The 13,867-nt window shown below is 43.4% G+C and overlaps 1 protein-coding gene across 2 annotated transcripts in view; it reads right to left on the bottom strand.

The window, feature by feature from the left end:
• Window positions 1–13,867, bottom strand: part of LOC109895777 (cytospin-A) — a 32,928-nt gene that overhangs the window by 16,398 nt on the left and 2,663 nt on the right. Inside the window, exons 2-9 of one of the 2 annotated variants that reach the window (XM_020489760.2) lie at window positions 9,658–9,823; window positions 9,302–9,440; window positions 7,536–9,175; window positions 7,028–7,235; window positions 2,321–2,394; window positions 1,910–2,085; window positions 751–935; window positions 491–612 (exon numbers count right to left, since the gene is read on the bottom strand). In XM_020489760.2, the coding sequence (XP_020345349.1) occupies window positions 491–612; window positions 751–935; window positions 1,910–2,085; window positions 2,321–2,394; window positions 7,028–7,235; window positions 7,536–9,175; window positions 9,302–9,440; window positions 9,658–9,786 (2,673 nt within the window). In that variant the 5' untranslated portion in view covers window positions 9,787–9,823. The remainder of the gene's footprint in view (window positions 1–490; window positions 613–750; window positions 936–1,909; window positions 2,086–2,320; window positions 2,395–7,027; window positions 7,236–7,535; window positions 9,176–9,301; window positions 9,441–9,657; window positions 9,824–13,867) is intronic. The other variant, XM_020489761.2, reaches the window with a different exon arrangement.

Below are 13,867 nucleotides of genomic sequence, written 5' to 3'. Positions count from 1 at the left end.
CTCGACACAATCCTGTCTCAGAGCTCTATAGGCAATTCCTTTGACTTTGTTTTTGCTCTGACATGCACTATCAACTGTGGGACCTTATATAAACAGGTTTATGCCTTTCCAATCAAGTTGTAGAAACATCTGAAGGATGATCAATGGAAACATGATGAACCTGAGCTCAATTTCGAGTCTCATAGCAAAGGGTCTGAATACTTGTGTACATTTCTGTTTTGTTCTTTTAAACTGTTTTCGCTTTGTCATTATGGGGTATTGTGTGTAGATTGATGAGGGAAAAAACTATTTAATACATTTTAGAATAAGGCTGTAACGTAACAAAATGTGGAAAAAGTGAAGGGGTCTGAATACTTTCCGAATGCACTGCAGCTATGTGTGAATGACTGGTCTAGTGTAAGCCAGGTTTTTATTGTGTGCTTGACCTGATGCCTACACTTAGAGCTTGCCATGCAAACAAACACACTGGAATGGGTTCCAGGTGGCATACCTGTATGGGTGAGATGGCGGCTGCAGGAGGGGTCTTCATGGGGCTGGGGCTTAGGGGAGTGCGTGGTAATGTGGCAGCAGGTGCTGTCGGAGCAGCAGGGGCAGCGGTCGTGGGGACTGGGCCTGTTGTGAACAGAAATCCGTCACATCGAACAGTAATACTACTACATTGGATTAGTAGCAGTGTTACTGCTATGCTTATTACTAGGAATATACAGGTGAAATGAGAATAAAAGTACAAAAAAGTGGTCCATATCTTACACTCGCAGGTTGGGGTACCTTGTGAGGAGGCATTGTCAAAGCTCTTGATGAGGGTTTTGACTGTTGGAGAGGGCTCAGAGGAGGTAGAGGAGCGACGGCTCAGGCCCATGCCCTGCCTCAGTACAGCCAGATCCCTCTCCACTGCATTCATGTAGTTATACACCCTGCCCCTCTCCTCATCCTGCCTAAGGAGACAAACACCAACACACTCAATACATATCAGGTCCCACCTCACCCATTTCATGTGGATGCAAATACAGACCACCACATCCAGCTTCATCAATGTGGCAATCACTGTTAACCCAACCCCGCACACATACAGTACCAGTCAAAAGTTTGGACACACCTACTCATTCAAGTGTTTCTTTATTTTTACTATTTTCTACATTGTAGAATAATAGTGAAGACATCAAAACTATGAAATAACGAATATGGAATCATATAGTAACCAAAAACGTGTTACACAAATCAAAATATATTTTAGATTTGAGATTCTTCTAAGTAGCCACCCACTCTGTGAAGCATTTATTTGGGCTGCAATCTGAGGTGCAGTTAACTCTAATGAACTTATCCTCTGCAGCAGAGGTAACTCTGGGTCTTCCTGTGGCGGTCCTCATGCGAGCTAGTTTCATCATAGTGCTTGATGGTTTTTGCGACTGCACTTGAAGAAACGTTCAACGTTTTGACATTTTCCAGATAGACTGACCTTCATGTCTTAAATTATGGACTGTCTCTTCTCTTTGCTTATTTGAGCTGTTTTTGCCATAATATGGACTTGGTCTTTTACCAAATAGGGCTATCTTCCCGCATACCACCCCTACCTTGTCACAACACAACTAATTGGCTCAAACGCATTAAGGAAAGAAATTCCATAAATTAATTGAACACACATTGAGCACACATGTTAATTGAAATCCATTCCAGGTGACTACCTCATGAAGCTGGTTGAGGGAATGATTCCATACATGTTATTTTATAGTTTTGATGTCTTCACTATTATTCTACAATGTGGAAAATAGCAAGAATAAAGAAAAAACATAGAATGAGGAGGTGTGTCCAAACTTTTGACTAGTACTGTACATCTCCCCGATATGATCACAAGACAGCTGGCCACATGACACTTGGAATCAAGCACAGCGTGTTTCTCAGTGTCTCTTACTTGCGGTTCTTGACTTCGTCCAGCTCCTTGCCAAGCTTCTCGTTCTTCTCCTGGGCCTCGCGGAGACGGTGCCGCATATCCCCAATCTCCTCCTGTGCTTCCGACTTGATGTCATTAGCGATGACCACGGCCGTCTGCAGATCAGCCTGGAACTGACGCCACTCTGCCGATTCTTCCTGAACAGACAAACACGCGCGCGCGCACATACACACAGAGCAACATCATTTCAATCACTGAGCCGGGAATGATAAAGCTAATAAGAAAATTTGTGAAAGATAATATCATCATATTGCTTTCGAGTGGATTCCAGTTGTAACTATGGTTTGGACCAAACCAAACCATAGTGCTGCTGTGCTTGACCATGCCAGTGACCTCTGGTCCTCACATGGCCCTGTCCACTGGCCCACTCACCCTCAGCCTCCGGTGCAGAATCTTAATCTCCCGCTCCATGTCACGCTTCTGGTCCTGCAGTTTTTTAACAGAGTCTGAGGGAGGAAGCAGACATGGCTGAGTTCATGTGAACGGGCCACAGGATATATTCACACACAGCGCAGGAAGAAAATCTGCTTTCAAACAATTCAAGAGCTGATAGAGACACTGACCTTAGCAGCACCAACTTATGAAACTAGAGGTTAGGGTTAATTATTGTGTAATTCAGTCTATGAAGTAAACTTGAATCCCATTGAAGCCAATAGCAATATAGCTAGAGGTCAAGGAGTCTAAAAGGCAAAACATGATTGACTTTATCTACCAAGCGTATCAGAGTTAACATGTTATTTTCTGTTAAATAACAAGTTCATACAGTGTCTTCAGAAAGTATTCACAAGCCTAAATAAATTCAAGAGTAAAAATGCGCTTAACAAGGCACATAATAATTTGCATGAACTCTGTGTGAAATAGTGTTTAAAATGAATTTTGAATGACTACCTCATCTCTGTAACCCACACATACAGATAATTGTAAGGTCCCTCAATCGAACAGTGGATTTCAAACACAGAGTCAACCACAAAGATCAGGGAGGTTTTCCAATGCCTCGCAAAGAAGGGTACCTATTGGTAGATGGTAAAAAAAAAAAAAAGCAGACATTGAATATCCATTTGATCATGGTGAAGTTATTATTTACACTTTGGGTGGTGTATCAATACACCCAGTCACTAAAAGAGATACAGGCATCCATCCTAACTCAGTTGCCGAAGAGGAAGGAAACCGCTCAAGGGTTTCACCCTGAGGACAATGGTGACTTAAAAACAGTTACATAGTTGAACGGCTGTGATAGAAGAAAACTGAGGATGGATCAACAACATTGTAGTTACTCCACAATACTAACCTAAATGACAGAGTGAAAAGAAGGAACATAATAAAAATACAGAATAAAAATATTTAAAAACATGCATCCTGTTTGCAATAAGCCACTAAAGTAAAACTGCAAAAAAAATGGCAAAGACATGACCTTCATGTCCTGAATTTAAAGTGTTATGTTTGGGGCAAATCCAACACAACACATCACTGAGTACCATTCTTCATATTTTCAGGCATGGTGGTGGCTGCATCATGTTATGGGTATGCTTGCCATTGGGCAAAGACTTGGGAGTTTTTTAGAATAAAAAGAAACGGAATAGCGCTAAACCCAGGCAAACTCCTAGAGGAAAACCTGGTTCAGTCTGCTTCCCAACAGACACTAGGAGACAAATTCATGGCAATACTTCAAAATGGCTTTCTAGAAATGGTCATCAACCAACTTGACAGAGCTTGATTAATTTTTTAAAGAATAATGTGCAAATATTGTACAATCCAGGTGTGCAAACCTCTTAAGAGACTTACCCAGAAAGACTCGCAGCTGTAATCGCTGCCAAAGGTGATTTATTGACTCTTATGTAATTTAGATATATTTCATTTTCAATAAATGTGCTAAAATAATAAATAAAATTTAAAAATCATGTTTATACTTTGTCATTATGGGGTATTGTGTGTAGATGGGTGAGAAACATTTATTGAATCCATTTTGAATTCAGGCTGTAATGCAACAAAATGTGGAATAAATCAAGGGGTATGAATGCTGAGTGACTTATGAACACACAAATCAACAAAGTTCATTACTTAGTCCTTTTCTATTATCAACTAAATAGGCTAATGCATGGCTGGCTACTACTGCCTGTATTTATTCCAGACACAGATTTAGATGAAGGTAGGCTAATTCACTTGCCCCATATATTGTTTCCCTTTTGAGAGGAGCAAAACCTCTCCCCCAACACTTATGCCACAACATTTGTACAATCAAAATAAACTCATCTCCATTTGTACTTTAATTTATTTATGATCGGTAAACATGCCTGGGAAAGAATAAATAATAATTGAAAGAACCATGGGCTTGGATCACAAAATACATTCTGTGAAAACATCTGCGCGTGTCTGCCTGGGGAAATGTGGTCCCGCAAAGCCAGGGTTGTGGGTTTTTGGTTCCCAAGGGGGACCAGTACAAAAATGTATGCACTCACTACTGTACGTGGCTCTGAATAAGAGTGTCTGCTAAATGACTAAAATGTCAAATGAAATGACAGCAGACGGAGAGCAGCTTGTTCTAATCCAATCGTTCTAGGAGGCTCAACCGAAACTAAGCAAGTTTCTTTACAGACAGAAATACTAGTCAATAGTTGTTTGGCGCACACAGTGCTTCACACTGTTTGAGTGAAAGAGAGATGCGTGCTGGCAGCTGAAAATAACTTTTACAGATCACAGATCATTAAAAAAAGATAGACTTGTCATAATCGTATTCGGAAATTTCTCCATATCAATACTTGTTTTGTCCAAGTACTCGGCACACTCCTACTGTACTGTTCACACTTTCCTCTGGCTGCAAGAAGCCTGACACAGCTCTACACAGCCACCATGTGGCACTGGCCAAAGGTGGAAAATGCACAGTGGGTTTCCAGTGTTATGTCTTATGTGTAGAACCAGGGGCTTCATTCGTAACCGTTGCAGACATTTCACACAAAATGTCTGAAAAGCAAAATGTCTGAAAAACTTGCAGCACACCATAGTATTCGAATGTTTCCCGTTACGAATCAGAACTGTCGTAAAAGAAACTGTGCGCCCGTGAATGAGCATTAAAACTCCACCTGGAAAACGGCCTCCATTCACCTTTTATGGTGACAATAAAACCCTTTATTTGCTGTATAATTTGAAAACTATTGGAATTAGGTCAACGTAGTTTTTATAAGAAAGAGAAATGGCAATTTAGATCATATTTCTGTAGAGGTGTGGGCAGAATGTTTGAATATTGTGCAGTGACATTTTCAAACTAAACATGCATGCTATGCTGCCTATATAGTGAGTGCCTGTCTGCAAATACTGCAAGATTGGTTGCATATTCAAAACAATTAGGCTAAATGCTACAGCCCACATTTCTATGCAAAATACACGTTGTTGTTCAATATTTAGTTTATCAATAGATTATTGTCAGTGTTGGAGAGTAATAAACTACATGAAGTTCAACTAGTAATTTCACCACATTTTGCAGTAGCTTGGTGGTAGTGGAACTAAATTTCAATCAGGTAGTGTTAACAGAAGTTAATAATGTTTTTGCCATGTAGTGGTGGAGCTAACTACTGGAACTACACACTACTCTTTTTACAAAAATAAAATATGGGTAAAATGGGCAATCATTTTCTTTCTTTTTCAGCATCAGACCTGCCTAACTCACCTGAAACCTTGTTTTTGTGATTAATATAATAAAATGACACATTCTGTTAACACTTGACTACAGAGTGATCTCACCTTGCAATTTGTCATCTATGACATTTCAGATTTACATATGATAATTTTTCACAAAGTAGTTTTGATGTCGTGAACTAATTGTTTTAAGTAACTTTAGTTAAGTAAACTATATTTTTTAAAGGGTAGCTTTACTTTAGCTTAACTTCCTCAAGTGTGAAGTAATGGTAGCTTGGTAAACTATATTTTCAGAATTCAACAATGTTTGTGCATCGACTTTTCTAATTCTAAAACATAAAAAAAAAAATTAAATACAGTACTTAAGGTAGCATACATAGGCCTTCTGCAATGTAAAATATCAACTGTTCACCTAAATTCAACTGTAGGTCTATATTATAAACCGCGCTGCATATGGGATGGAAAAAACCTGAAATACATATAGTCTATCTATTTATTAGGCCCATGAGAGATGAGCACGGTCATTTGTTGTATGACTACTTTGGGAATATGAACCAATCATGTCCAGAAAATGAATTTATTCTAAAACGGTTATGAAAATAAATTGGAAAAAGATTCCCGTTGTCTAATTATTTTAGACTCTAAAAATAAAAACATATTTTCACTCTAACAACTGCATTCTTGTTAATATGTTTTCCTGTTTTTAGTTTTTTTGTTGTTGCATAAAATACTTACTTGCCAGCTTGCAATACAATATTTCGACCAGTAGATGTGCGTACGCATGGTCTAATGCTTCGAACACACAGACAGCATTACTGCGCAAAACAGTACGCAGCATCATCTAGATATGTATGCAACAAAAGTTAAACATTCACCTTCTGCTCCCATTTCTGTCAAGCCGTCTACGCATACAGTTTGACACATGCGGTCGATAAATCCAACGCACCACAACACACCGAACGCACTGCCTCGGCAATGCAATGCTGCAAGGCAAACGCATCAATTTCAATGGAAATTCATGTCATTCTGGTGTACCAAAATGCAATGACGCTGTCGGTGTGATCGAAGCGTAAAGTTTGCGGGGAGGTGAGCACATTCTCTCGTCAAGTATAAATGTCAACTTTAGCGTGAAACTTCCCAATTTAGTTAGTGAGCTGTAGAATCACTGATCGACAAATAGTATTCCCCCAAATAATAGGTTTTGTGCGATTAAGATCTCCCCGTCAAACACACACGCACAACCAGACATGGATGGATTGATTGCAGACAGCTTATGTTAATTACAAAACATTTCATACGATTCCTGCCTGCAGCATCATTAGTGGACAATGTTGGAATTACCGGTAAAAGCACAGTGCCTCAAAAAGTGCCCTAAAAATCCTGAACTTGATCCTGGCATCGATCTATGATGCTGTGACATGTTTTCCCCCTTGGCCACAGCCCACTCACTCTCTAGGTCTGTGATGATGAGGTTGTCGTGGAGTTTTACAGCTCGGTGCTGCTCCACCTCGTCCTCCAGCTCAAAGATGGTCTCCTTCATGTCCCCGATCTCAGTCTCCTTCTCCTGCAGCTCCCCGCGCTGCTTCTCCAGCCCACGCTTCTGCTCTGCCATTTGCTTCTGCTCCTGCTCCTGGATGTCCCGGTACTCCCGATCCAGCTGCACACACCACCAGGGGAATCAATCACTATCGCATTCATAAACTAAATGGCCCAAATGAATGCTCATTCTTCTTTTCAGTGGTGAGGGTACATATAAAGCAGACACATGCATTTCTATGAAAATCTTTTAAGGTGGTATGGAGGAAAGTGGACTTTCGTGAACTTTTCCACAAGTTGAATACAGGAGACAGAAGCAGTCTCGCAACTTTGATGGTGAACCTATGCAAACTATCAAAAGGGTGGGATCAGGGATCAAATGTACTACCTCTGTAGGATGGTGTGTGCGTGGTGGACTCACCTTACTGAGGGTGTCCTGCAGTCTGGTGACATCAGTGCGGGCGTGGCTCAGCTCCTCCTGCAGTTTGGCAGCCCTGGCCTCCGCCGCCTCCTTGTCCAGCCGAACCCCCTCCAGCAGCTGACAGATGTCACTTTTGTCTCCAGAGTTGTGGATGGAGTAGAGCTCAGCCACCTTCTGCCTCTCCTGGTCCAGCTGGGCCCTGCAGCGGCTCAGCTCTACCTGCTCACAGCTTACCGCTGCCTTGTACTCCTCCAGCGCTGCCACCATGGCCCCCCGGTCCTGCCTCTCAGACTCCATGATGTGCTCCATGTGGTGGTTCCTCTCCTTCAGAGCCCCAATTACCTCCTGGGCCTCAGCGTTGTCCTGCTCCGCCATCTTCAGCGTGTTGCTGAGGTGCTGCTGCACTCCCAGCAGCTGCTCCCTCTCGAAACGGGCGTTGTCGGCCAGGTCCACGTAGCGCTGCTCCAGCTCCATGTAGCGGCCGCTCTTGATGTCCTCCTCCAGGACGTAGGACACGTGGTGATCGTCCAGCAGAGAGCGGAAGTACTCAATCTGCCGGCCGTAGTGCTCCAACTTGTCGCTCTGCTGGCACAGGGAGTCCATGAGGATTACCTTCTCTTCCCCTAGCCTCTCGTTCTCTCCGTTCAGCTCCTGGGTGATCTGCTGCAGGTCAGCAAGCTCATGTAGTGTGGCCTGCAGCTCCTCGGCCGTGCTGTGCTGGTTCTCCTCCATCTGGTGAATGCGCTCCGTCAGGCAGGCAACAGACACCTCGCTTGCGTTGCCGCTGCTGCCCCGGTGTGAGCGCTCTCGCCTGGGCACGCTCTCCGACTCGGAGGAGGACGAGGCTCCGGAGGGGGCGTCCAGGGCATCGTCGCTGGAGGTAACGCCCTGGTAGACCTCGCTGGACTCACTGTCCAGGTTGTCCACTGAACCACTGTGCTGCTGGGCCGTCAGCAGGTCCTCCAAGGAGCCAGGGGCAGAGCCTTCCACAGAGGAGGTGAGGGTACCAGTGCCCCCGCCATCACTGTGCCCGCTGCTGACTGCCAGGTCTGGGCTCAGGGAGGGGTAGCTGAAGAACTTGTCAGAGCCATCCAGCCTCTGCTCCAGGGAGAAGCCCAGCGCGTTGAGCCGGTCCTTCAGCATGCGGTTCTCACTCTTCAACAGGTTCAGCTCCTCACGAATGGCATGGTTCTGCTCCTGCAGGAGAAGTAGTGTGGACTCCACATCCGCTGCTGTGATGGCTGACACCTCCCTCTCCTGGGGCTTCTCCTCCTCCCCTCCTCCTCCTCCTCCCTCCTCTGTGGGAGCCTCCTCCCCTCCCAGGCCCAGCTGGGCCCTCATGTCCCTCAGCTCACTGCGCAGGTGCAGGATCTCCAAGTCTTTGCTCTTGGCCAAACCCAGCAGGTCTTTCACCTTGGTCTCCAGGGCCAACTTGACACTGATCTGGCTGTCTGATTTAGACTTGTTCATGCGGCCCTCTGACTCTGCCAGCTGCTGGGTGCGAGAGCGCTTTCCCTGGGCCACATCCTCCTGCCCCGTCCCTGACAATGACTGCTTCTTACTAGCCGATGTTCTGGATGTTCGCAGACGGTCCCTTGACGAGTTGGGCTCCTTGGAGGTAGAGGACGTCACACGTTTGGCTGAAGAACCGTGTAAAGAGAGACAGATCCCAGCAAGCATGAAATGCAGAGTAATAATAAGTACGATGAAAATAGCATAGGTCATTAGAGGCTAGTCAGCTAACATAAAGATATAAACAGATTTACCTGAGCTAGTCTTTGGTTTACTGTCTGGGTTACCACTGCTGGTCCCTGTGGAGGCAGTCCTCTTGTTCTTGGTCACAGTGCTGGTCATAGCTGGAGTGCCCCCTGTCATTACTGCTAGCAGATCATCATTGCTTTTAACCTGGAGAACAAATCACATGGAAAAACAATCACATGAAAACAATTACTTTAATGCCCACTAATCCAGTCAGCAGGCAGAATAATAACATAGGATTGTTCGGTACCATGATAAACATGTACAAATGGGTGTTGGCAAAGTAGGCCATTGTATATAATTTTGAATTTGATAGAAGTCTACTTGGCTTAGTGACAAGATGTGTATAGGGATAGAAGTGTACCTTTGACAGAGGTGCCGTTGTGGTGGTCTTGGCTGCAGTCTTGCCTGTGATTCCTGTAGCAGCGGCTTCAGTCTTCCCCCTCTCTCCACTCTGAGCCTTACTCACCACCGGCCTGCCTGTCTTCTTCATACTGGGCTCTCTGATGCCCAAACATTTACACCTCAATCTGGACACACAGGGAGAAAGGACAACATATCAATGGAAGAACTCACTTCAACTACATGCTCATTTGACTTCATCTCTCTTCATCTCAGTGTCAGATTTCCTGACTGTCATCAGCTTTACCAGATGGCAGTCATAGGCTGGTTAGGGTTCAACTGGGGTTGTTCTCTGCCCAAAGTTCCTACTGTCACTAATAAAGATTTAATACACAATCCATGTGTATTAGTTCACGTGTCTCACCCAGGTGCATGGACAACTTTCCTTGCTGTCCAGATGACCAAGGTAGGGAAAATATTTGGGTCTTTATCTATGACAGCAGAGGTTATAAAACAGCGTTATAGGACAAATGAGGCAGTCTTTTTTTGTAACTTTTAGGGCATACCAAGAAGTTAAGAAATATTCTATTTGTTGAATACAGGACATTTTTACTTTTTGTCTACAAGGAATAATTGTGCAATAAATCGCAAGAGTAAATCATAATTGCAAGAGCCTGAAAATAAACCAATTTGCAGAGTAATGGCTTTCCAAAGGGCTCGGCCAGACTACGGTTCTCAGAGATGTAGTAGGCATAGTTGAAATTCTATACTGCTGGAGACGGGACAGGGAGGGGCAGATCTCAGTAATATCCCTCAGCTGAGTGACATTAGTGGTGCTGTTCTCCCCTGCGATTCCTATGATCTGTAACCCAACCTGCTGGCCATACTATCCCGCACAGCATATGTGACAATTAAACCAAGCAGGCTTTCTTTTCAAGCATGCCTGCTGTCAAGCTGGGTGCAGGTGGATGTTCCAACACCCTCCCTGGATGGCCATCATTGTTTAATCAAGTAAGCAAAGTTGAGTAAATATTACTTGTTTCTTTTCTAAACATAAATTATATAGGGAGTATTTCTGTCTACATAGAATAATCAGTGCCTGTGATAACATTTTCTAAACTCTTTTGTTTGGCATATTAATAAATTCAGATATGCAGCCAAAACCCTTCCACTTGTCTTTCTACTTTAAACAATCTGTCAAAAAGAGGTGCAAAAAAGGGAACACGCAGTCTGGTCCGTTTGGGTCTTTCTGCACTCTGCTGGAGTTATGAGATCTTTCCAGAGCTTTTTAACAGCTCCCAGTTGTCCTCTCTCGCCTCTCATTTATGGCAGAGCAGCAGCGGGCTTGTGCTCCTTAGGAGTAAACTCTGCCTAATGTCTCTCAGCTGCGTGTGTTGAAGCCCCGTGATTCCTGTGGTTGGAAGGTGCTTGTGTATTCAGACCCCCATTGAAATATGCCTAGCAGTGTACACATTCTTGAACAGCCAGAGGGTAAGAGACAGAACAGATAGTGAATGTTGAAATAACAATGAAATGCAATACACTAACATACACCCTTATTGGCAGTGGAATATTGATGTAAAACGTGGCATTGGAACATTCCTGTAGAGTTGCACCTTTAATGTAAAACAAAACAGACAGAGGGACATCTTGCAACAGAAGAGTGTTCTGCTGTAGCCTACACTCCCCAGTCAGGTGTGTGTGTTCACACCCTTGCTGACCTCTGCTTGGATTGTGCAGGACATGTTGCCAGCTACTGACATGGGCTCTCAACACACAGCCTGGGTATAGCTTCCTGTAGCTCAGATGTGGGTCAAAGATCACCCAAACACACAACCTGGAAGGCTGCCCTTTTCTTTGGCTATGAATGAATGGGATTGAGTGAGAGAGGCTGCGGGTATAGCCTAGACTTTCAGTCTATTCATAGAGTAACATGACAGAAGGTTCAGGTGTGCAGTGCTTCAATGGCTTCCTTATAGTCAAAATATTAGGAATGCAGCCCAGCATACTCAAAGAAGAAATAAAGGCCTTGGTCTTATGCAAAATGCACTGTGTGCAAATGGGTTACAGAAAGTGAAAGGACACGACAATCCCAGCTATGCATTCATGAGTGGGTAAAGGGTTGGTCATGATGATTGGGCTAGTGTTTCTATTTGATTACAACAATGTCAGGCTAATTGATGCATGGAACCCTTGGATTCAATCCAAGGCTGACCCGGAGGACAACTATGCAGTCAGTGTCCACTTGTTGCTTATGAAACAAAACCATTAAAAGCGGGAAAAAAGGGAGCAAGAGAGAGCGAGCAAGAGTCTTAGTGAGTTAGGCCTACTGCAAACGGCCTCTCCCTCCTCTTCCTTATTTAGTGCTTTGACTGTGGGCGTTACTTCTCTTTCATAACATCTGCTTCTATGATGGCGTCTGAGAAAATCCTACAAGGATAAACGTGTGCAAGGACAAGTAGGCACCAGTGTGATTCAGACAGAGCAGACAGTGTAACCTCTGAACTCTTCAGTCTAAAACATCCATCATAGCCGAAGACCCAGTCCTCCTAACAGATCCAACCAAGCCATCCTTCATGTACCTTATTATGATATACCAGTGTTTCCCAATCCTTTGGGTCCCCAGGACCAGGATGGAGAAACACTGAGCTATGCAGTGCATACAACACAAAACACATGGCTAGGACAATCTGTTTCAGAGCTAAGGGGACATCACAGTGTGAGGTGAACAACTCCGGCTTCTTTCAAAAGTAGGATCAGACAATGCACAATCACACACGCACAAACGGGTGCTTAGGTAACCTCCAGCTCTAGGAACATTTCCAAGAACTGAAGATTTTTCACTTTGGGACATTTTTCCAAAAGTAAGGATTCAGAGACAAGGAGGAGTAGCCGAATTCCTATTGCATAAGTCACATTCCCTCGACAGGACATTGAAGAGCAGACTGTACAGCTTTTTCAGGAAAATAAAGAATAGTCAGGAGAAATATATGCTCACATGGAATTCTTCTACTGTTTAATGAGAAGTGCGTGTTTCATATTTTCAAAATAAAGTAGCTATATGGGCTTTAGAGAGACCTCTAAGTTGCATGTGTAAAAAAGAGTGACATGCTTCAGGCCCAGGGAATCACAAACATAAATAATGTAGCTAGATAGTCTGATTTATTAGGCAACTTGTCATAGCTATGATACCAATTAATGGTATACAGTCAAACAAAGCACTGCAAAAACTTGGAAAGTTTCTTCACCAGCCAGAATGTTTAATCAAACTAAATGTGAACTTACTCTGCCGATTGTCTGTGCGGCTGGTCGAAATTTGAGACAAAATATCCAGACTTTTAGAGTGCCGGTACTGCCGTTGAACTTTCTATCACCTGGCATTGGCCCAAAACCATGTCAACACCTGCAAGACTTCGGTTAGTATACTGAGTGGATATTATCATTTTTTAGTCTCAAGTTTCGACCAGCTGAAGGACCAACCCCACATACAATTATACTTGAACTTACTCGATTGTATTCAACATCTGTGACAGACAAGGGATGTTTAGGATTTTACTATGTACATTTGCGTGGGTATGCTGCACATTCAGGACTACAAGTTCATTACCGCTATGACATTTGAAATAGCTAGCTAGCTTACCAGAAGATTACGACCCTACCGTTATGCTTGTTTACTGGGGTCGGAACACAATCATGGTTACATTAAGACACTGTGTAGCCGGCGCAAGATACGGGTCGGAAAACGTACCTCTATAGTGTACGACAGAGTGATACGCATAAAACCTAGCAGTCAAACAGGGAAATGGTTCCAATCGTTTTTCCACCATTAATTTTAGAAACACTTAAAATAAGGGCTTTGTTTTGTGTAAGCTTACCCTGGCGTGATGTTTTGATAACTATGTAAATCTCTTTCGGACAAGGTGACTTATCAATATATTCGACTGTATTTACACCCAAAAATGAAATACTAAATCAGCTGCTAATGTGGCTATCATGATCTGGACGAAACTGCCGAATCGAGACAAAGGTAAGAATCTCTGAATTAACTATTTGATGTTAGCTAAATGTAGTAATGAATAAATGGCAACATTTCTTTCAAATTGACACAATAACTGCTATCAAATGTGTCAGCTAGAGATGGCGTGCTTGCAGGGATTGCATGACTTCTATTACCAAATAGAGCCGAATATATTGATAGTCACCTTGTGCGAGAGAGATTTAATATGATTATC

This window comes from Oncorhynchus kisutch, linkage group LG8 (genome assembly GCF_002021735.2).
Source record: "Oncorhynchus kisutch isolate 150728-3 linkage group LG8, Okis_V2, whole genome shotgun sequence".
Taxonomy (NCBI): Eukaryota; Metazoa; Chordata; class Actinopteri; order Salmoniformes; family Salmonidae; genus Oncorhynchus; species Oncorhynchus kisutch.
Note: the sequence above shows the minus strand (reverse complement) of the source record. Positions and strands in the feature narration are given on the sequence as shown.